At 37.1% G+C, this 25708-nt stretch overlaps 1 protein-coding gene across 1 annotated transcript in view; it reads left to right on the forward strand.

The window, feature by feature from the left end:
- Nucleotides 1-25485, forward strand: part of LOC131673513 (uncharacterized) — a 1322481-nt gene extending 1296996 nt beyond the window's left edge. The window contains exon 7 of the mRNA XM_058951551.1: nt 25160-25485. Coding sequence (XP_058807534.1) covers nt 25160-25485 — 326 coding nt within the window. The remainder of the gene's footprint in view (nt 1-25159) is intronic.
- The last annotated feature ends 223 nt before the right edge of the window (nt 25486-25708 follow it).

The following is a 25708-nucleotide window of genomic DNA, read 5'->3' on the forward strand; positions in this document are numbered from 1 at the left end:
TATAAAAGTAGGCCCGTTACTTTCTGGACAGACGTCGTATATGAATTGAAATACTTGATTTCTCACTTTAATTTTGTCTGTGCTACGATTTATTTGTTTTAGCCTATAATAATAATTTGACTACGAGAGAAATCAGGTATACACAAATAATTATAATTATGCACTTTTAAAATTACTTCTGAAAACTCTATTGTTAATAATTTGTTGTTTTTTTTTATTAATAAAGCCTGAAGAGGTCAGCAAATGTGCTGACGAAACGTTGCTGAATATAATTAAAATTAAGTGATTTTCCTTCTATCATTATTTTCCTTCGTTCCATCATCACAAATTTATCATTTGAATATAAAGTGTTTTCTAAGGGTACAGCTAAGCTGATTTTATTGAGTTGATCGTGTATTGTTAAAATGTATTCGTTTTCGATAAACGATCGTTTGAGAGGCCCGGCGATATCCAAAGCGATTTTATGAAAAACAGACGCATACGTATCAGTTATAATCGTGGATTATTTCGTTTGTAATCGCGTTTACTTCTTTAATTGGCATTCCAAACATTGTTGGATACGTCTTAGGATATCGTCTTCTTGATGATAAATTTTGTAATAATGGAAAGAAGGGAAATAGTGAGAGACGGAAATTCACTTAATTTGAATTATATTAAGTTTTCTTTGTTCTTTGAGAAGCAATAGCGATGTTTTGTCGTGCCGAATTGTGTATAGTGTTAAGTGTTGATTTTAACTGTTGTACGTAATCAGTAGTTAACAATTCTTCTCGGTTGGGAGGTGATCCTCGTAATAAATCCAACGGAAGTCGTAGATCGGCACCAGTGTACATTTCAGCTGGTGTAACGCCGGTGGTAGCATGAGTCGAGGATCTGTAAGCCAAAAGATATAAGGCAACCCACCGATCCCAATCTTTTTGATTGTCTGCGATGTATTTAGATAAATAGTCTAAAATTGTTTTGTTCTGTCTTTCTACTTGTCCATTTGATTGCGGGTGTAGAGGTGTTGTTCGTGTTTTCTTAATACCTAACAGATCAGATAACTCTTTTATTAAAATAGCATCAAAATTAGTGCCTTGATCAGTATGGATTTCTAAAGGAACTCCATATCGACATACAATTTCTCGAACAAGCACTTCAGCAATAGTTTTTGTTCGCATATTAGGAAGAGGAAAAGCTTCTACCCATTTCGTAAAACAATCAGTTATAACTAACAGATACTTATTTCCTAAAGAAGAAATTGGAAAACGGCCTAAAATATCCATTTGAAGTCTTTCAAATGGTAATCCTACATTATAAATCTTCATCTGATTATGACCTTTATCAGATGGACCTTTTCTAGCAACACAAGTGGAACAAGACTTACACCAATTTTCAACATCTCTTTTATAAGAAACCCAATAAAATCTTTTACGAATCTTATCTAAGGTTTTATTTACACCAAAATGACCTCCTGACGGAGAATCGTGAGCTTCTTTCAAAACGATATTGGTAAAGTCTTTCGGTACAATCAATTGAAGAATTTTGAACTTCAAATTTGGGCTAATCCATTCTTTATATAAGATATCATCTACAACTAACAACGAATCCGATTGAGACAAGTATAATTTTATAGATTCATCCTCCGAAGAAACATCTTGCCATAAAAGTTTGATGTTATTCTTTTTACAATTTAAAATGGTCTTAATGACATTGTCCTGATGTTGACGTTTTCGTCAATCAGTTAATGAAGACTCTTCAAAACAAATACGACCTACAGTACAACTGTTATTTAAGAATTTAAATTCTAATTTCGAACAATAAGTACAAGATGAACTGTTACAGGGTCATCTCGAGAGTCCATCTGCATTACCATGCGAAATACCTTTACGATGTAAAACTTGAAAGTCATATTGATCAAGTTTTCCTATCTATCTTGCTAATTGACCATCTAAGTCCTTAAACGAAAGTAGCCATGTTAAAGCAGAATGATCAGTTCTGATGAAGAAAGGTCGACCGCATAAATAATGATGAAAGTTTTTTACAGAATCTATAACTGCTAGTAATTCGCGACGAGTTACACAATAATTTCTTTCTGCCTTAGACAAGACGCGACTATAATAACCTATAACGATTTCTCTATTATCCTGATTTTGAGAAAGGACAGAACCTAAACCATGATTAGAAGCATCAGTATCCAACAGAAAAGGTGAATTTAACCGAGAAAAAGCTAAGATAGGTGGCGAAGACAGAGCCTTTTTCAGATTTAAAAATGCAGTTTGACATTCATCCGTCCAAACAAAAATATCTTTTCGATCTGCCAAAATGTACAAAGGTTTAGCTATAGAAGAGAAACCTTTAATGAAACGCCTATAATAAGAACACAATCCAGTAAAACTTTTAATTTGATCTTTATTTACTGGGATCGGCCATTGAGTTATCGTTTCAATTTTCTTAGGATCTGTTTTCTTGCCGAATTCGGACACTATATGACCAAGATATTCTACTTCACGTTGGAAAAAATTACATTTCTTTTTATTTAATCTCAAATTTGCTTGCCGAATCCTTGAAAAAACAGTCCTAAGGTTGTCTATCATGTCATCAAATGATTTAGCCATAACCATGACATCATCTAGATAGATTAAGCAAATATCATCAAGAATATCTCGAAGAATTTTCTCCATTAGTCGCTCGAAAGTAGCGGGAGCATTGCACAACCCGAAAGCCATAACAATAAATTGCCATAAACCGTGACCAATTGAAGAAGCAGTTTTTTCTCTATCTTCTTCACGGATTTTTACCTGCCAATAACCGCTTTTTAAGTCTAAAGTGGAAAACCAAGAATTTCCAGCCAGTTTGTCTAGAGTGTGATCTATTCTAGGTAAAGGATAAGAATCTTTAACTGTTTTTGAATTTAATTTACGAAAATCAACGCAAAATCTCCACGCACCATCTTTTTTCTTTTTTAACACTATCGGAGAACACCAAGAACTGGAAGATTCTTCAATAACACCTTGGTCTCGCATGTCTGAAATCATTTTATTGACTTCAGCTTTCAGATGAAATGGTATAGGACGAACCAATTGTTTAATAGGAACTGAATCTGTTAATTGAATTGTATGCTTAATAAGGTTACATTTACCTGTTACATCGTTATCTTCAAAAATATCTTGAAAATCAGTAAGAAGTTGTGAAAATTTATTCTTTTGAGAAAAATTCAAAAGAGTTGAATTTTTCTCAAGTAAATCTTGTAGTTGAGCAGGAAATTCAGTACTTAATTGTATAATTCTAGAACAAATTTTTTGGTTAACGTTAGTCCTAACAGAGTTTGGAACATCAGAAAAAATGTCATTAATAGAATCTGCAATTCCGGAGTTATTCAAAAAATCGCAGCCAAGTATACAATCATCGATTATATCGGCAACAAAAACTATCATACGAACAGAATATTTACCTAAACAAATCTGAACAATAGTCTTAAATTTAATAGGAACACTTTCACCTGTAGGATATTTCAAAGAATCCTGAATGAGAGGAATGCAAAGGCAATTTTTGTCAACAAATTTTGAATTCAAAATAGAAACATCTGAACCTGAATCAATTTTGAGTATGCAAGTCTTATTATCTACCGTGCCTTCGAATTCAAAAGTTTTAAAATTTCTAAGAACTCTACATACCCGAGGAAAAGGAGTAAATTGAGGAGCTCTTACATCAGTAGTTAAACTCGCTCCCGAAAGTCTAACAATATTCAGTTTTCCTGTTGAGAGTTCGGGCAGTGTGTACGAACGTGGCCTTTTTGTTTACAAGCAAAACATTCAACGTTTTTAAGCCAATCCTTAACGTTGAAATCCTTAGCTTTTCCATTCGGAGCTTTGAAGTCAGTTTGTTTGTCTGATATATTTTGCGGTGAAGTTTGAGATGTTTTAATCTCATTATTTTGTGAAAATGAAGTTCTATTCTGTTCCCTGATAGTTTTAATTTCTTGTGCTCGAGATAAGGCAATCTTTAATGACGTAATTTTTTCTAACTGAAGTATTTCTTTAATCCCTTTATTAAAAATACCAGTGATGAATTGAGAACAAGCTATTTTATCCTGAACTTCACTAGAACATTCCGAATAAGCTAAAGTAGCTAATCTTTCAATATCAGCAGCCAAAGTCGGAAAATCTTCTCCTAGTTTTTGACATCTGGTGTGAAAGAGTGAATAACTAATAGATTCTAAATGTTTGTCCCCGAATCTTTCTTCTAATTTCTGTATCAGTGAATGAAAAGTTATTGTTTCAGATGTCGGATAACTTCTAAGAATAGATCGAGCATCACCACGTAAGCACGAACCTAAAACTACCATCTTTTTATCATCTGTCCAACGATTAGCTTTTGAAATAAGCTCAAACTGACACAAAAATTCGCAAAGTGGTGCTGAACCATCGTATGTATCGACTTTTAGAGTGTAACCTATCCCTAGATCCGTGAGTGGAATCGGTGTATTCGTTGCTGGATATGCTTGCGCGAGGTTGGGTTGAGCATGTGACAAAATACGTGTGTTTGTGAGGTTAGAAGGATAGCGACTTAGCTGGTTGACTTCCTGACGAAGTCGGTTGAACTCTCGACGAAGCTCAGAGAAGTCTGTATTACGCGCGCGCAGCTCTGTTACGAGACTCTGCTCTTGGCTGGCCTGTAGCTGTAGCGCCTTTTCAAGTTCACAGCATTGAGCTTTTTCAGCATCCAGCTGAGCGCGCAATGTTGTCACTTCTTGAAGAAGATCATCGGACATTGCTCGCGACTCGCTCAACGACAGCAATGCCTCTTGCAGAGCCGAATTAGCGGTCGATGCAACAGCAGGAAGTACAGGGTGCAGTGCAGGAGTATCTGAAGGGCCACTTAAATTCGGAAAAAATAAATTAGTACCTGTATGTTGGGTTATGTCTGTGACATCCGATTGTTGTTCGAAATGTCCTTGTGTATTAGTGGCGATATCAGAGGCAGCAGCTATTGCAGCAGCAACCGAAGCGGCATCAGCAATATTCGTCGTAATTGTATTAGCGCTTGCCGCTGCCTGCGCTCTTGTCCTCGGTGGTGTCCGGTGTGTAGACATAGTTGAGATTCAAACTTAATAGAAGAAACAAATGTCGGATCCCGGACGAGCCCCCAAAATGTTATAACCACTACTAATTAATGAAATAAAATACAACGATATGTAAAAGAAACTAAAACTTGTATTAGAATCGTTGAAAATAGCGTGTGTATATAATATCAGCTCATGAACACAACTAACTAACTAATAATAATACAGATTACTTAGCAACCAAACAATCACTTAGTAACCAACAAATTGGAACGTATCGAATATACTACAATATTCAGCAACATTTCGTCGGCACATTTGCTAACCTCTTCAGGCTTTATTAACAGAAAAACAACAAATTATTAACAATAAAGTTGCAAATGTAATTTTAAAGACATCATATAATACATAATTATATGAATATGTATGTACCTGACTTCTCTCGTAGTCAAATTATTATAGGCTAAAACGAATAGCTCATAGCCAGTAACATTATAATACAATAAGAAATCAAGTATTTCAACATATATATATATATATATATATATATATATATATATATATATATATATATATTCTTCTACTATCATCCCTTCCACATCGATCTTAATAAAGACTTATAAATATGACTAACTAGGGAACCACCCCAACCCCCCGCCTCCGATTTTTCTGTAATTGAGATATGTTATAGTTCGTAAAAAATGAAAGACCCGTATTTATCGGCGGAAAAAGCTATCTAAGGGAACCAAAACCACCCCCAAAAAACAGCCCCAAAAGGATTTCTATAACAATATATTTATTTGTAATGAATATTTTTTTATGAAACAAAAAAATACAAGATACTTATAAAAAAAGTAACAGACACACAACAATTTGGTCCCCGTGGGTTGCAACCCCTACGTTGTATAGACAATAAACTGTATTTTTAAGTGAATTATTACCTCTCAAAATCAAAAAATTATGTTAAAAAAATTTTTAAATGATATTCTAGTAGAAAATGATAAAACAAAATTGACGTGTTTCAAGGTTTTCCAATTATCTATTGTTTCGAGGGTGAACTACCCCTTAATCTTATTAATACAATATAAGCAGTTGTTTAACGCAGATTATGCTGGTTATTTAATGTTCTATGACGCTCAAAAAAGCCAGACACGTGTATACGGATAAACTATTTAGAGGGTGAAAGCTATCCTCGAATTTTATAGCGAAATTTTCATATTTTATGAACAGTTTTCGACGAAACAAACTCTAAAAAATTCTTTTAAAATATTTCAGCTAAATATATGGATTTCATCTACAGGGGTTGCAACCCTAAAAATCGCCTGACAGAAAAGCTATGTTTTCAAATATTTTCTTGCAAAATTTTTTCAGAAGTTTATGAAATTCCGTTTAAAATCTAAGACAAAAGTATACAGTATCCGTCACCAGGGGCTGCTACCTCTTCATTGGAGAGTGAACCGGGCATTCATTGGTTACCTGATTCCCCATCACCCTGGACCCAATTTCTTTAACCGCGAGCCGGTTACCCTGGCACGCTCTAACCCCAAACTCTTAACCTCAATTTCTTTAACCCTTGAGCTGATTAGCCTGCTACTCTCTAACCCCGAACTTCTACACCCTAATTTGATAAAACCTCGAGCTGGTTACCCTCCCACGCTGTAACCCCAAACTCTTAACTCCAATTTCCTTAACCCTCGAGCTAATTACCCTGTCACGGTCTAACCCCATACTCCTATACTCTAATTTCACAAACTCTCGAGCTGGTTACCCTGCCATACTATAACACGTAACTCCAACACCCCAATTTTATCGACCTTCGATCTGATTAACCTGACACGCTCTAAGCACGAGCTCCTACACCATAATTTCATCCATTCTCGAGCTGGTTACCGTGCCATGCTGTAACACGTAACACCTACACCTCAATTTTATCAACCCTCAAGCTGATTACACTGCCCCGCTCTCAGCAGGAACTCGTACACCCGAATTTCATCCATTCGCGAGCTGGTTACCCTGCCATGCTATAACCCCAAACTCTTAACCCCAATTTCCTTAAGCCTTGAGCTAGATACCCTGCCACACTGTAACCTCTAACTCTAATCCCCAATTACATCAACCCTCGAGTTGGTTATTCTGCCACGCTTTAACCCCGAACTCCTACACCAGAATTTCATCAACCCTCGAGCTGGTTACCCTGCCACTCTGTAACACCAAACTCTTGAACCCAATTTCCTTAACCCTCGAGCTGATTACCCTACCCAGCTATAACCCCAAACCCTTCACCCCAATTTTATCAACCCTCGAGCTGGTTACCCTATCACGCTGTAACCCCGAACCCTTTCACCCGAATTTCATCAATCCTCGAGCTCGTTACCCTGCGAAGCTTCAATCCCGAACTCCTACACCTGAATTTCATGAACCCGCGATCTGGTTACCTGCCACGCTGTAACCCCAAACTCTTAACCCAAATTTCCTTAACCCTCTAGCTGGTTATTCTGCCACGCTTTAACCCCGAACTCCTACACTAAAATTTCATGAACACCCGATCTGGTTACCTACCACGCTGTAACCCCAAACTCTTAAACCAAATTTCCTTAACCCTCTAGCTGGTTGCCAGCCACAATCTAACCTCAACCTCTTCACACCACAATTTCATCAATCCTCATGCTGGTTAAGGTGCCACGCTGCAACCCCAATCCCTTAACACCAATTTTAACACACCTTGAGCTGGTTACCGTGACACGCTATAACCCCGAACCCCTACACCCGAATTTCATCAACCCTCGAGCTGATTACCCTGTCACGCTGTAACCCCGAACACCTTCACCCCAATTTCATGAACCCTCGAGATGGTTATTCTGTCACGCTCTAACCCGAAGTTCCTACATCCTAAGTTCATCCATCCTCGAGCTGGTTACTGTGCCACGCTGCAACCCCGCACTCTTAAAACCAATTTCCGTAACCTTCGAGCTGGCTACCCTGCCATGCTCTAACCCCAAACTTCTATACCACAATTTCATTAACCCTCAGGCTGGTCATTCTGCAACGCTTTAACCCGAACTCCTACACCAGGATTTCATCAACCCTAGGGCTGGTTACCTTGCCACGCTATAAACTCAAACTCTTAACCCCAATTTCCTTAACCCATGAGCTAGTTACCCTGCCACACTGTAACCGCTAACTCTATACCCCAATTTCATCAAGCCTCGAGCTGGTTATTTTGTCACCCTATAACCCGGAGCTCCTACATCCTATGGAAGCACGTGGCACCGGTGCGCGAGTGGACGTGTGCCGGCTGCTCTGTGCTCGTGAGATCGGGATTCCCCGCATAGTGATAATACAAAATATATCTCACATAGTTCTCATAGTCGTGCCTACTCTGAGTGTCTTTTGTGTGTATGCAGCTTCAACAATCTTCTCCACAAGAAAAATATTAAGATTGAAACTTAACGCCTCACAGAGAGGTTAGTTTTCCGCTCTGTGCGCCGCCGCCTGTTGCGCGCCTCGCCATATATATTGAAAAATTACATTAAGTCAAAGACAATGGCTGTTAATAACTTAGATATGCAAATTGACGGTACTTGTGCTGCTCTAAATTCTACTGATTCTGATAACGTCATAAACAATGATATTGAAAAACTCAATGCTTTATCTACCAATGGCACAATAACCTCGAGTTCGTCCGTTAGCTCCACCACAACGACGTACACTACGACCACCACAGCAATAATGTCAACAGATGTCAATACAAGAATTTATCCGCCGACTAGTAATAAAATTACCAATATTTTCAAGCTGGAAAGAGATTGGCATAAAGCGAAAAAAGAACTTGACATGCGCTCTCAGTGCTCAGTGGCACCTAACCTTGCAGCTGCCAGAAAAAAACGTGCTTCCTCGAACTCGCCGTTGTACGACTCCCAAGATATCGCTGCCTCAGAACATAATCCGTCTGATAGTGAATGGCAACAGCCGAGAAGGCCTGTCAAAACACAGCGCACACAGGGCCCCACTACATCGATGATTACTTCGACAAATAGATTTGAATCTCTCCAAACAGAAAAATTATCTCAGGGCAGCAACCCTTTTAATTTTGCTCTACCCCAACCGACTTTTCTTAGCCAAGGACCGGTCACGATGCAGCACCAGCAGGCAATACCGTCCTCCCAGCCCACCCGGCTGAAGAAAAACCATCGCTCAGATAAACCTACCAGCAAGCCGTCTCGAGCTCTGTTAGATCGTAATATCTCGCAAGATAATACCGCCGCAATGCAGCAGCCAACTGAAGCGACTGCTCCATCATCCATCAAACCCGAGAGACCGCCGCCGATCCACGTACAAGGCCCTACACTGAACGAAGTCATCAACATCTTGAAGGATAAGTTAACCAAAGAGAATTTCTCGGTGAAAGAAAAACTCTCCGATTGTCAAACTATTTTTGCTAAAAGCTTAACTTCCTATAGTACTATTATTAACATCTTGAAAACAGCGAATATCAAATTTTTTACATACACACCCAAAAGTCTTAAACCAAAGAATGTAGTCGTCAAAGGCATTAATGGCATTTGGTCGACTACCGATGTTGAAAATGAATTAAAGAGCCTAACTCTTCCCGAGACTGAAATACTTAAAGTTACCATAGCTCATCTAAATAAAAATAATCCTAATACTCCTTACTTTCTAGTACAACTTAGCAATAAAAGCAACACTAAACATATTTTCGGAGTCGAATCTCTTTGCTACCAAAAAGTTAAAATAGAGTATCTCAAAAAAAGAAATCAGTTCCAATGTACCAATTGCCAGCGCGTCGACCATAGCAGCTCGGGTTGTTCGCTCGGATATAGATGTGTTAAATGTAAAACTAGTCATAAACCGAGAGAGTGTCCGCTCGACAAAAATACTCCACATGAACAATTATACTGCTGTAATTGCGATGAAATTGGACATCCCGCGTCGTACCGAGGCTGCCCTTATCTAGTGTTTATGAAACATGCTAAAATTTCTGCTAGACTTAATCTAGCTGCCCCACGTAATCAAAAACTAGCCCGAATCGAGCAATTGCTTACTAACAAAAATAATGCTACTACCCAGTCCCGCGATAAGAGCAACCTCGGTATCGCTAATGCGCCGCCCAATAATCACTCTCAACAATATGCTGCTGTCCTACGTCAGCCCGCTGGCAACTTCGTACCTACCACAGCGTATGGTGAAACAGACCTACGAACTAATAATGATTTCTCGGCACTGATCTCTGACCTCAGAAATCAAATGTCGCATTTCAACTCACAACTCAATAACATCAATGCCAGACTCTCGCAAGTCTGCGCCACCACAGTTGAAAATAGCAAGAGAATTGATGTTCTTTTTTATGATCACGATTAGGAAAATGGCTACGATTAATCAACTATCGTCAGCACAACATGATAATGTAAATATACCTCATATTATACACCCTTTAAAAATAGCTTCGATAAACGTCAATTCTCTCGTTTCTCTTGAAAAACGCTACGGCCTTTTAAAATTTGTTAAAAATAACGACATAGATGTAGTACTACTTTGCGAAACTAAAAATCAAAGATATAAGCTGCAATTTGCTGATTATCACATCATTAGAAATGATAGGCACATAAATGTTCAGGGTAGAGGCACGGCCATACTAATAAGAAAAACTATTCCTTTTGAATACATCTTTACTCCGTCCTCAAAAAATAATGTCTTACTTGAGTATACTATTATTAAAATTAAAGCATCCCAAAATAACTTATTTCTAATTGCATCTTATGCTAATAATAAGGAGCAAAAAGTTTTTATTAATGAACTTGATGCACTCTTTATTAATCTCGATTTAGCAGCAACAAATAATTTTTATTTATTAGCAGGTGACCTTAACGCCAGAAATCGGGCTTGGGGAGACCGCGGTGACAATAAGAAAGGCACTCTTCTTAGGAGTTGGGAACTCGGTAATGGCATTTCCTACAAAGTTAAGATTATCCCCCCCAATACACCTACTATCAACAACGCAAACACTGTTCTTGATCTTTGTCTATCAGATAATCGACTATCCTTTACTGATTTAATAAATAATAAAATTCCCACTCTTGATTATACAAGTGACCATATGGCACTAGTATTCTCCATAGATCTCCCTTCCACTGTTCACTCTATTGATCCTGCCGTCTCATATCGCCACATGTACAAGAAAACTAAATGGAACCTCTTCACAAAAAAAACCAATAACGAATTTGCTCCATCCATTCCTACCGACCGCAATCTCACCAATACAGAAATTTTAGACCACATAAACAAACTTAACTCTTTTATTGCCTCTTCCATTGAAAAATACGTTCCAAAATTTAAACCAGATGATAATGTACTCAACTACATTAATCTAAGGATTAAAAAACTACATAAAAAAAAATCTTTCCTCATCTCAGCTCTAAACCGTATCCGCCGCCAAAACCCTAATCCCTATGTTATCAGTACATTAAATAACGTCATCAATATTGTGAATGTCAAACTTAAAGCAGAATTCAAGTCTTCTTACGAGAAATACTGGGATTCCCAATTGATCACCGTAATACAGAATCGTTCTTTCCTAAAATCAATAAATTTTTTCGCCCAAAAGGTGAGATGAAAATTGATTTCCTCGAAATAGACAATACAGAACTTCATCTCTTGGCTCGCGCAGGTTGTAATGTAAATACCCTTCCAAAAGTTAATGAAAATCTCCTAGTTGAGTCTCCGTCCAATATCCTCAATGTCATAGGTGCTTACTATGAACAAGTCAACTCACCCCGAGTCATAAATGCCGACCTCCCATTCAAGGATGAAGTTGAGAAAGTGGTCAATGAACTTGTCAAAACCTTTGAAAACAACCATTCTTCTGGCTCAGATATCACTGAATTCTCCGATAACAATCCGGCAACTGGTCCCAAACCTATTGATAACAGCATCCTTTTTACTTCGATTGATCTTTCTACACGGATCTTTAGATCACTCCCTAATAAAACCTCTTCTGGCCTGGACAATATCCCTCCCATAGTTCTTAAACACTTGCCACCTTGTATCATCCGAGAATACACCACTATCTTCAACAACTGCTTGAATAATAGATTTTTCCCTGATCCTTGGAAACGTGCAAAGATTCTCCCTATCCTAAAGAAAGGTAAACCAGCCTCCAAAGTATCTAGCTATCGTCCCATCAGTCTAACACGAGCCGTCAGTAAGGTTTATGAAGCTGTGATAAGCTTCACCTTTCGAAAACACACATACTCCAACAACACTATACCCGATAACCAATTTGACTTTCGAACACAGCATTCCACTACTCACGCGATCCATAAAATAACAACAGACATAAACTCCCATCTACACAAAGGTGATGTCGTCGGCGCCTGTTTAGTTGACCTAGAAAAAGCGTTCGACTCGGTGTGGATCCTAGGTCTCCTATACATTCTTCATACTAACAAATACCCGTTAGACTTCATCCAGCTAGTATGGCACATGACGCGTGACCGCAGTTTTGCCACATACAATGGACAAGAAACCTCGTCTCTCCTATTCATTCTGCTTGAAGGTCTACTCCAAGGCACTGTGAACTCTCCAGAGCTTTTCAATATCTTCACTCATCACATCCCTAATCTTTTCGGTCTGAACACGCACAATAGCACCTACTCCGCAGCATTTGCTGACGACTATATCATACTTGCAGCAGGCGAAGATCCTAATACGGTTACTAAAACTCTAGACCTACTTTTCAATAAAATCATCCTCCAATATAAAGCCCTTAACCTAAAAGCAAATTATCTGAAATGCGAGACTATACTCTTCCACAAACCACTTAGATTCACCTCCCAGAAGAAAAGAAACGCGATTAAAGCTTTCCAAATCTACCTGCGCGATAGTACCGGTGATCACCCAATTGAGCGTAAATATACTGTCAAATATCTAGGCGTACACCTTGACTATTTACTTCGTATGAACGCTCATATCGATACCCAACTTTCTAAAGCTAAAATTTCGTTTAACGCATATAATCGATTATTTTTTAACAAAGCCCTATCACACCGCGCTAAGGTCATCTGTTATCTCCTGCTAATAAGGCCAATTCTAACCTACGCCTGTCCGATATGGTGGAATATTAGTGCCTGCATAATGGAAAAACTCCGTAAATTCGAACGATGCTGCCTTAGAGCCTCGCTTCACTTATACCGTAAAGCAGGTAGTAAAGAATTTATTAGTAATAAAACTTTATATGATAATGCAAACGTTCCCAGAATTGATAATTTTATCATAAGACCGACCAGAGATTACTTTGCAAATCTTAAATCAATTAAAAACTCCCATATTGCTAAGCTCACTTCTCTCGACGAAATTGACTGTAAAGTCACTGCACATACTGGCTATTTTCCACCACATCTATTTATGTACTTTGACAAATCAGGATTTATCCAAAATGAGAACAATGTTCCTATAATATATCACAAGAAACGAAGTGCCGCCAATAAAAACATAAACTTTAATCCTAATAACACTAATAATATCAAACACTCGATGTCTATCCCCGAAATAGACTATAAAAATTATCACAGGCTTCATGTTAAAAAATATTGGTGGCTCGCGAACAATACCAAATACTTAGACGAACTGCGACGCCGTTCTAAAAGGAAATAATATCAATATTAATGCACGAACTCGTGATATATGGCATAGATGCAAATCCCCACTACAAAGATAATTTTCCAACATGACCGTTGGCTATCACTCTCCGTTTTCTAATGTCTATGACATTCTTACTTGTATAATACATATATAGTTTTAGTTCAATCTTAAGTTTTTCTTTAGTCTGTAAGCACATCAAACGATAACGACGCACAGATTTTTTTACACCACTCTTTTTCCTGCAACCAACAAAACGGACAGTTATTTTCAGCATTGTGACGAATTTGTCAACCGCATCAACTCTCTCTAGTTTTTTCCTTCTATACATCCTACTTAAAAATATTATAAGAATACGAGATGCTCACTGAGCCACATATTCTATCACGTTTCGCTAATTTCTAGGTTTTATTTTGTAAGTTAATTTGCACCTGTATACATATGTAAATGTCTTGATTTAAGCAAATATACATTTTTTTTAAAAATAAAAAAAAAAAAGCTCCTACATCCTAAGTTCATCCATCCTCTAGCTGGTTACCGTGTTACGCTGCAACCCCAAACCCTTAACCCCAATTTTAACAAACATCGAGCTGGTTATTCTGTCACGCTATAACCCCTAACTCCTACATCCGAATTTCATCAACCCTCGAGCTGATTACCCTGTCACGTTGTAACCGCGAACACCTTCATTCCAATTTCATGAATCAATCCTTGTGCTGGTTACCCTGCGAGGCTCTAACGCCGAACTCTTACACCCGATTTTCATCAACCATCGAGCTGGTTACCTTGCCACTCTGTAACCCCAAACTCTGAACTCCAATTTCCTAAACCCTCTAGCTGGTTACCTTGTCACACTGTAACCTCAAACTCTTAACGCCAATTTCCTAAACACTCGAGCTGGTTACCCTGTCACGCTCTAACCCCGAACTCCTACGCCCTAATTTCATCCATCCTCGAGCTGGTTACCCTACCATGGTGTAATACGTAACACTTACACCGCAATTTCATCAACCCTCGAGCTGGTTATCCTGCCATGGTGTAACACGTGACTCCTACACCCCAATTTTATCAACCCACGAGTTGATTACGCTGCCACGCTCTATGCAGGAAGTTCTACACTCGAATTTCATCAATCCTCGAGCTGGTTACCCTGCCATGCTGTAACACGTATTGATAAAATGTTCCTCATACTCCTCGGTAACCTGTGACTGGTGATTTGTTTAATTCCTAAAATATCGCGTCTTAGCGTTTAATTCGTACATATTGTAATTTATTTAGAAAGGCGAATATTTTTATCTCAGTATTTCTAAAAACTATATCTAATAATTTTTTTACTTTGTTCCATTACAAATTCTCTATGTTTTTACTTTTAGCTATATAAAAACTATTTTTATTCATTGTAATTAATAAATCTCTTAGCACATACAACGTACTTAGTATTTGATTATTAATGAAACTGATTGACTCCGGCTTTTCATCACGAATACATAGGCCAAATTGATAATATCCCCTCATTTTTTTTCTTACAAACTTTGCTTACTAGTAATAATTGATTACTAAGGAGTTCGTTTTGTTCTATTATTATTTATAGTTATATTATTATTTATTTAGTTTTATTATTTAGTTTATTGGCACATTCATCGCATGGTTGACCATTACTACTTATAAAATAAATTACCTTATCTACTCGTATATGTATCGATTCTTTTATTTCTACTAGGTTATCCATTCTATTATTGGAAGATTGTATAGATTCTGAATTGCTAGAACCAGTATCATTTTCAAACTCGTTGTTCGCGTCAGAGTCATTTATGGTGGAATTTCTGTATCAGACTCATAATCTTCAGAGCTAACTTGAACTTCGTCGCCATCTCTACTATCGCTTTTGTTGGATTCTTGTACTCGCTTGCGTAATCGCGTTGGATACCTCTTTGGCTCGTCATACTTCTTATTATTTGACGGGAGATTCGGCTCTAGTATTGATTTAGGGCGACCATTCCTTCTGTTCGGTAATTATGATTCTAATGGAAGTTTGATGGATTCAGGATTTTTCCGTCGCTCTACTTTTCTTTTCCCTATCGTTTCTTCCTCTTAAGATGCGTTGGATTTTTAAAATACGATTGTCTATTCCTTTATTTTTCTTACAGGTCAATACATTTATCTCTAAAAGTTTATTTGATTTTTTATAATTAGCTTTTATAGGTTGAATGTTATTTGCCATATGGGCTACATAAGATTTAGAGTTTTTTAATCTCTTTCTAAACGTTGCAATAATATCACGATATTTCAAAGTTTTAGTATTGAAGTTTATTATAGTCCCCTGGTAATATAGAAATTCAAGTGCAATCATAACTTCAAAGTTAATTGAAAATTCGTTAGCTATGTATGATATAGAATCTGATAGGTTTGGAGAAGAATCTGATTATTGTAGTCCCTAAAGTTCTCTAGGATTGATCATTAACATCTTTGATAATTAATGAGGTTTCATTGTCAACAAAATTTTCATCAGAAATGAAACGTTTCTTTATAACATTAATTTCAGAGGCTAAGTTGATTCCAAATTGTATATAACATTCAAATTCATTATTATATATGTCTAATAGTGTTACTTCTTCTTTAATGATATGTAAGTCTATATAATATATTTTCCTATATCGTTTATTATTATTACAACTTTTAGGCGTTTTCAAGTTCGTGACAGAGTTAGCATGCATTAGATCTAGCTGCCAAAGTCTATTTTACAACAATATACGTATAAAAATTTAGAGCCAAATATTCCATCATGAAGTAAATTATATTTGTTTTCTATAACATAAAATTCGGTAATATGATCTAAAATTAGTAATTCTATACTAGAGCTTATTTCTATGTCTTCGGTAAATAACACAGTCTGGCATAATTTAAGGAAAGTCCTACCTTAGAAACGTAACTTTGTGTGTCCGAAGGATTTTGGTCCGTTGAATCCGAATATAACCTCAGAATTAACCTTAACATCACTTTTTGAGATATTCTAACCTAAAAATTCGAAAAACACGGTTTTTTGCTATATTCGAGGTTATGTTACACTGTGAATAATTTTTTTTTTCAAAAACGGGTAATACCATCACAAAGGAGAACTTGCCCTTTAAAATCTAATTTTCAGATTGAAGATACCTTTTTTTCATTAAGATATCATTAATTACGGTTAAGTACTTTCGCAGTTTCATAACATCATTAAAACAGCCTATATAGTATATGTGAGGCTATAACCCCAATTTATAAGTAATCGGTATCAATTGAAAAATTGTATAAACGGATTTTCAGGAATGCTCATCCCAAATATAAAGTCAGATGCAGAAGATTTAAAATGGCGGATCCAATATGGCGGGCCAAAAATTTAATGTGACCGGATTCAACTATAAAAATATACACTTGAGTTCTTGGGATCACGAATTTGAAGTCAGATTTTGAAGATTCAAAATGGCGGTCCAATATGGCGAACCAAAAAGTTTATAAGTGATCGAATTTAATCGAAAACATTTAAGCATGAACTTTTTGGGATGCTGATAACGATTATGAAGTCAGATTTTGATATTAAAGAAATTTGGGTTTAAGGATAAGGAATTACAACCTGAACAGGTTACAGAGCTCTACCCCTCCCCTCCCCCTCCTCACTCCTTAACCCCCGGAGCCATTCAGACCACAACGCTTAAAACCAAAATCCCTTAACTCTCTACCCCTGCAACGTCCGAGGATATAACTCCCAATCCTTATTTCCCAGTTTCCTTAACCCTTGAACACTGTCACTTGCGAGTATATATTCTCATTCCTCTGGAACCCAAATTGCATATCCCCTGAACCCTGTTATATGCAATTGTATATTCCCAGATCCCTGAACCCCAAATCCATTAACCCTTTCAGTCAATCAATGAATACGTGAATTCGATCATAACTTTAATATGCCACCCGTAAATTTTTCGAGTCGCTGTTCCAATATAGCAGACCAAATATTTGAGATTTTATTTGATTTGAAGGAAATATTCTTTACATTTTTTCTTATTGATATATTTGAGGAATCGTTGAAGTCAGATTTTATGAAATAGAAACTTTTCTTTTTTAGTTCAAATTCAATCAAATCAAATATTATTGACCTGAATCATTAAACCCGCCATTTTTAATTGTTAAAATATGACTTCATTGTCTATATATATAGATTTTTTAGGTCACGAATTATGATCCGTAACCCCGAAAACCCATGAATATATTTTTTGTTCAAATCCAATCAAATATAAACTTTTTAGTCGGCTATATTGGATCCGCTATGTTGAATTTGCAAAATATGACTTCATATTCGAAATCAGCGACCCTGAAAACCTAAGTGTATATTTTTTGAGTGGAATGCAATCGCATAAAGTTTTTGATCAACTATATTGGATTCGCCATTTTGAATTTTCAACATCTGACTTCGTATTCGTGATCACCATTTCCGAAAACTCAACCCATTTTTTCGATCGAATCCGATCATTTATATCTTGAGGTTATAGCCTCACATATGCTATATAGGCTGTTTTAATGTTGTTACAAAACTGAGAAAGTACTTAACCACAATCAGTGATATTTTGATCAGAAAAAAGCTATCTTGAATCTGAAAAATGAATTTTAAAGAGCAATAGTGCTCCTTTGTGGTGGAAGTACCCATTTTTGAAAAAAAAATTATTCACGGTGTCACATAACCTCGAATATTACAATAAATCGTGTTTTTCGCACTTCTAGGTTAGAATGTCTCGAAAACCTGATATATAAGATTAATTATGAGCTCAGGTGAGATTCGGATTCAGCGCACCAATTCCTTCACGTTTGTAGGTGAGAAATTTGTCGGTCTGTGTAATCCTTGTACAATTATAATTATCTGTAGGCGGTGTAACGAATCTTTAGTACAGATCCTCGTTTGATTACGTTTATTGAAGTAAAGAAATTGTATCAAACGTGAAGTCGAAGTGTTCTCCGATTGAGCATTCGGTCGAAGTAAGAATAAGATTTATTATTTCTGTTTCAGGTAACATTTCTGCGATTTCAGTAACTTTAGTATTAATTTTTACTACAGTCGGATTGCGAGATAAGGCGGCAGCTATATCATCAGTAGAGCTTTTGATGTATAAAATTTTATGCTTGAATTGTGAAAGTCAAAATCGCCATTTTTGCACTCGTGTGTACTAGTCTGCTTTATTGAACCACACTAAATGCTGATGATCAGTTAATATTGTAATTTCACAATCATAAACGTAAGATTTGAAAGCTTTTACACACTGTATAATCGCAAGTGTCCCTTTTTTGGAGACTTCATAATTAAGATTTGGCCCTCACAAAACCCGAAATAGTACATTAAGATACAAGTGCTCGCTTCGCTCGGGCGTAAACGCCACACGAGACGAGAATCTACTTTCCCGAACATGTGCCGTATCGTATTTTGTGATACGGCGTGTGAAAATTGCGATTTTCAATGCACTTTTTTTGCCGAGCGTGCGGGAAAAACACACATTTCGCACGGAGTGTCGAAAAAAAAAATGCGATCGGGCGTTTTGAACCTATTGAACCTTATGACAATATGCTGGCAATGGCGATGGCAGATACATCAGTCCATATATTATATCCTTTAGTAAGATTAGGGAACTCAAGTATAGGTGCTTTTGTGTACCACGTGTTTTTTTCAATTGATGGTCAATGCCCTTAAGATTAATCTAAAAAGTGCATATCTGCAGACCTCTGACGGAAGAGAACGAGAAGAATATAGTTTTTAGTGCATTGTGATATGGCTTATGGGCAAAAGGCAGTTTTGTGGTATATTTAAGGTACCATAACAACGCAGAAATATTTTTTTTCCGAAAATGGGGCAAAACCATCTGAAAGATATGCTCTTACTCTTTAAAACTTATATTTAAGATTTGAGATATCTTTTTTTTTATCGAACTATTGTTGATTTAAATCAAGTATTTTAACAGTCTTGATACTGATATTTTCTCGGATGCGCACATATGGCATATGCAAAGATTATAATCTTACGCCTTTATACCCTAACTCCCATAACCCCCTAGCACTGTATACTACGACGCCATAGACCTAGACCCTTAAATCCTTATTTCCTTGAAACCTCTTACTCGTACCTGCGACGCTATCACCGTAAACCCTTATACCCTAATTTTCTTAACCCTTGAGCCCTGTAACCTGCGATGCTATAACTTTAGACCTTTAAATCCTTATTTCTTTAAACTTTGAGCCCTGTAACCTACAACGCTATAACCCTAAGCCCGTATAACCTAATTACATTAGCCCTCGACCTCTGTAACCTGCGACGCTTATTGGGTTAGTATTACAACCTCGTACATGCTATATAATTATCTGGTAAGCCGCTTACATATTTGTGACGTCATTAACGAAGAATTTTTCTAAACAGTTTCCAAAACCATTTTCACGGCTACATTTTCAGGGAGGATATGTCGACGAATAGTTTTTATCAGTCTTTTTCACGACTCTGACCTTAATGAATTCTTCTTCGGACTTTCGAATCAGTCGTTTTCGCGGCTACCTTGTAACGGTGCCGGTGGATTCGACCTGCACCGTGCGTTCCCCATCTCTCCCTACCATCGGCATGGATTCATGGCAGACCTAAAGCACATAATTCACGTGCCTGATGCATGCCTGTATGTTTTCAGCATCGCCACCGCAACGAGCAAGAGGAAGAAGGATAGAGAGAGGCAATGGCATTGGTCGGCAAGAGCGCCTGTTACTATGCGCTCTTATAGGAGAGAAAGAGAGAGAGTGAGAGAAAGAGAGAGATAAGAGAGAAAGAAAGAATACGATTAGTGCAGGCAGGCGCGTGACACTAGCCGCACTTGACGGTGCCGCGTGCCGCCGATTAGGCAAGAGAGTGGGGAGAGCGTGAGAAGCAGTCTCTCACGCACTCGGAAGCGTACTCGCGACGGGCAGTAGAAAGTGGCCATTAGTAGAGAGAGGTGTGCTGACCCCCTGCAGTCAACCGCAAAGAAAGGATTAGAGGAAACCGAGACGACATCAGTATCGGCTACGGATCTAGCTAATCTTCCGCCGAGTTCTTCCGACCACGGACAGATTTGCCTGTAATCGGACGCCATCACCATCTTCGGCGAGGCCCTGCATCGAAGATCGTCAATCGTCAGGTCAATTTCTAATCTCTCTCTCTCTCTCTCTCTCTAATTCTCACTCTAAGGCTACTCACGGCTTGTGCGCTGTGCCAGGCTCTCACGGGCCGGCGCGGCTGGTTCGGTTATTAGCCTAAGTTAATTTATATTGAGTCGGTATCGAGATGGCAAGGCGCTAACGTGCCGGCCATCTCTTTTAGCGATCGTAGATTGTAGTGTAGATAATAAGACGCGCGTTTGAATGTCCGAACTGTATGCTCAGGGTAGCATGATGTAATAAAGGGTTTATTAAGATATGAGGAATGATTATTGCGTCCACCTTTCTCTTCACCTTGTCAGGAGCGATATACCGCCTCCCTTGCCCTCCCCCTTCTAAATAATTAGTAATAGCGATAGGTGCATCGGCGTTGCAAGCCGACTCTATTACAACCTTTCCAGGGAGGTTTTATCAACGAGCAGTTTTTATCATTCGTTATCACGACTCTGCTCTTGGTCAGTTTTTCGCCGGACTTTCGAATCAGTCGTTTTAACGGCTACATTTCCAGTGAAGATTGGTCTACGAGTAGTTTTCATCAGTCATTTTCACGACTCTGACATTAATGAATTCTTCTTCGGCCTTTTGAATCAGTAGTTTTTACGACCGTATTTCCAGGGAGGATTTGTCGACAAGTAGTTCTCTTGGTGTAATCTTTTTTGCACTTTCGGAACAGCCGTTTTAACAGCTACCAATACAGGGAGGATTTATCGATGAATAGCTTTCATCAGTCGTGTTCACGACTCTGCTCTTGGTAAGTTCTTCGCCGGACTTTCAAATCAGTCGTTTTCACGGCTATATTTCCAGGGAGGATTCGTCGACGAGTAGTTTTCATCCGTCGTTTTCACGACTCTAACCTTAATGAATTCTTCTTCGGACTTTCGAATCAGTTGTTATCACGGCTACAAATCCAGGGAAGATCTATTGATGAAAAGCTTTAATCAGTCGTCTTCAGGACTCTGCTCTTGGTGAGTTCTTCTTCGGACTTTCGAATTAGTTGTTTTCGCGGCTATCTTTTCAGGAGGATTTATTAACGAGCAGTTTTCATCAGTCGTTATCACGACTCTGCTTTTGGTAAGTTCTTCTTTGGAGTCTTTATCAGATGTTCTCATAGCTACCTTGAATTATGTATAGTATATTCTATAAGCCATTTTCACATTTTAGTTCCCTTTATAATGACGTTGGTATGTTGTCAAATGGCCGAGACAATTTTTGTTACATCTGCTGTCGTTTTATGTTTTCGAAGCAAAAAATTGACATCAATGAAAATATCAAACAGTTTTCAAGAGATATATCTATATTTCTATTTCAAGTTAAAATAAACCATAGATTGCACACAAAACTTGTAAGTCCGGTGTTGAATAATGCCACAGATACAGTTACGTTTTTCAAAACACCAATGTTGTGGCGGAATAGTTATAGTCACGATGACTGCTATTTATGTTCAATAAAAACTACTGGCTTCAATTCTATAATTCTCATAAAATAGTGTATCTAAATGTATCAAGTGTTACGAAACCCGTGATGATGGAACCTGATTATATTCCTCCTAACCCTTAAATTTGGAAGAAAAATGCTGATACCAATATGGGGGGGGGAGGGTGAGAAAAGAGAACTGCAGGAGTCTGCAGATAGTGATTCTTATGGTTGTCAAGATTCTAAATCTCTACCGATTTTTTTTGACCAAGCTGCTCTAAATGACTTAGTTCGAGACTTCACCTTGCCCATAGACAAATCTGAACTACTGCGCTCACGGCAAAAGAGAGAATTCTTCTTGCCTCTGAAACCATATTTTCTTGGTAGAGTCATTTACTTCGTTCTTTTCCCAAAATGAGAACTATGTTTATTGCAATAATGTTCATAGTTTAATACAAAAATTTAGACTGACATGTGATCCTGCTGATTGGAGGTTGTTTATCAATTCCTATAAAAGGAGTTTGAAAGAAGTTTTGTTACATAACTCTAATAAATATGTTCCTTTGCCTATTGCTCATTCCACTCACTTGAAAGAGTCATATGTAAATTTACATAGTATTCTCCAAGCTATTCAATATAAAAGTCACAAATGGTTTGTATATAGAGATTTAAAAATCGCCGTTATGCTTCTTGGGCAACTGTCAGGGTTTAAAAAGCACTCATGTTTCATATGTTTATGCGATACCAGATAAAGGGAGCACCACTATGTTAAAAAAGATTGGTCTGCTCGTACTTACGTCAAAAAAGGCGATCCTAATATCTTAAGAAATCCATTGATTAATGCAAAAATAATACTAGTACTGTCAGTACATATTAAATTGGAAATGATAAAGCAATTTGTGAAAGCTCTTGATAAAAATAATGTTTGCTTCAAGTACCTCGTTAAAAAATATCCTAACCTGAGTGATGCAAAGTTAAAAGAAGGTATATTTTATAATAGGGCCTCAGATTCGTGATTTAATGAAAACAACTTATTTCGAAAAGGTGATGAGGGTAAAGGTAAATGAAGCCTGGATAAGTTTCAAAAAAGTTGTGAATGGATTTGTGAGTAAGAAAAAAGCTCATAATTATCAAGAACTGAAAAGTGGAATGATAACAAGCTACAAGAATTTAGGTTGTAATATGAGCATAATGGTCCACTATTTGCATTCTCATTTGAATTGGTTTCCTTAAAATTTAACTCATGTTAACGAAAAGCAGGGTGAGCGTTTTCATCAAGACATAGTAGGAATGGAAAGGCGTTATCATGGAAAATGGCTACAGCTATATTAGCTGAATGTTACTGGTCACTTCAACGCGATGAGCCACATAAACACTATAAAAGGCGATCTGGCACAAGATCTCTTGAACAAAAGCAAACGAGATTCCACAAAAGTCAAGAAAATTAGATATGCTTAGCAACAGTCGTACGCTTAAATATTTAGTGCTCCAGGATAAAAAATATTGTTTCAAGGATAACATATAGGGTTACTTTCTGCCTATCTAGCATTTAAACCCAATCTTCTTTACTTCTAACCATCATTTTCGTAACATTATTGACCGTAATGCCTATGCCTATAAATTTTTTTAGATGCTGTTTCTATCCTCATTCTAAATACGGGTACTCAAGGGAAGTGCACTCTAGGCTGTACCTTCCGCGACCATAGTGTACGCAGTATGGAGATCCAATCGCTTTCCGCCATCTATCGCTTCTGCTTAGAATCAACCGTCTTATCACTTTCCACCCTAGCTAACTATACCCTATTGTCGTTCCTGCATCTCTTATATATCCTCTTACGCTGGCAAGTTAGAAAATCTACCGAGTTGAGTTAAGTAATTAGGGTGTAAGGGTCTGGGGTTATTGCGTCACAGGTTACAGAGTTCGATGGATAAGGATATAGGGATTTAAGAGTTTGGGGCTATGGCGTCGTAGTTTACAGTGCTCAGAGGTTATGGAAATTAGGGTATAAAGGCGTGAAATAAATAGCCTTGCAGGTGCCATATGTGCGCATCCGGGAAATTGGCTGTTTCGGGGCTACTAAAATATTTGATTCCAATAAACGATATCTGAATGAAAAAAAAAGATATCTCAAATCTTAAATATGGAATTTAAAAGGTATGGATATACCTTTCAGATGGCTTGCCCCATTTTCAGAAGAAAAATTTTTCCGCCTTGTTATGGGACTTCAAATATACTAAAAAACTGACTTTTTTGCCCTTTTAGGTTAGGATCTTTAAAAAACCTGACGTGATGGACAAATTCTGACTCCAGATTCGAATTCTACGCAAAAAATTACTTCGAAAATGACCTTCCATTGGCCAACAACAGAACCATGCAGATCTGTGTAATCGTTGGCAATAAATATATGTTTATTGATTGCAAATTACCGGAGTTATTTTTTTTATCTTGATCCTGTAATCTTTCCAATTTCAGACCCTCTCACATTCACGAACGTCGTAACCCACATGCCCGTCGGATTACGTAGTAGTTGGAACATTAATGTCTCTTGTCCCTGTGTTAACAATTTTTTTAATAAAGACGCAGGTTGGATTTAAATTCAAAAATTTGACTCTCCCTTGACAATTCAGGAAATAATTAAAAATATTTTAAATTGTAATTTTTGTAAACACATTAACTTAATTTTTAACTTGTGATTTTTGTGATTATACATAATTTTATGTGCATTTAACATACAATACTATAAAATGGTGATAATTTTATATGTATACGACATATATTACTACAGAATGTAGTATTATAATTATATACAGATATATAATTCATATACAAATACGTAAATTAACTCTAATATTTTTTAGGAGACATATTAGCAATCATAGAAAATTTACTTAATGAAGATCAGATGTCTGATAATGAATACACAGCATGGTCAAGAACAACAACTCCAGCATCATATACATCAGATAGCTCTGAAACAGTGACATATTTGCCAAAACTGAATAATACTTATTATCTGTCGTCACCAAATACGAAACCTAGATTTCTCACTGCTCCATACGGTGGCTCAGGGTATTTATCAACTATGATACGACCACACAATATACAAAGTTTTAGTACTTTGAAAAGTCTTCATTCAGAATCATGTATTGATAATCTTAGCGACAAATCTTGTAATTCTGAATAAAATTATATTATATCTAGTAAAATCATATAAAAAAATATATGTAAAAGCTTGGGAAAAATAATCTAGTAATCTACTCTGTATGCTTACACTTTGCTTAATTTTCTTCCAAAAAATAATTTCATTATCTAAATAAATATTATTTTTTATTTGTCTAAGCGCTGTGATCATAAAGCATTACATTTGCATAATTGAAAATTCAATACATTTATTTAGAAAATTATTT

Source organism: Phymastichus coffea, unplaced genomic scaffold, assembly GCF_024137745.1.
Source record: "Phymastichus coffea isolate CEN01 unplaced genomic scaffold, Cenicafe_Pcof_1.1 PCOF00013, whole genome shotgun sequence".
In the NCBI taxonomy this organism is placed as follows: domain Eukaryota; kingdom Metazoa; phylum Arthropoda; class Insecta; order Hymenoptera; family Eulophidae; genus Phymastichus; species Phymastichus coffea.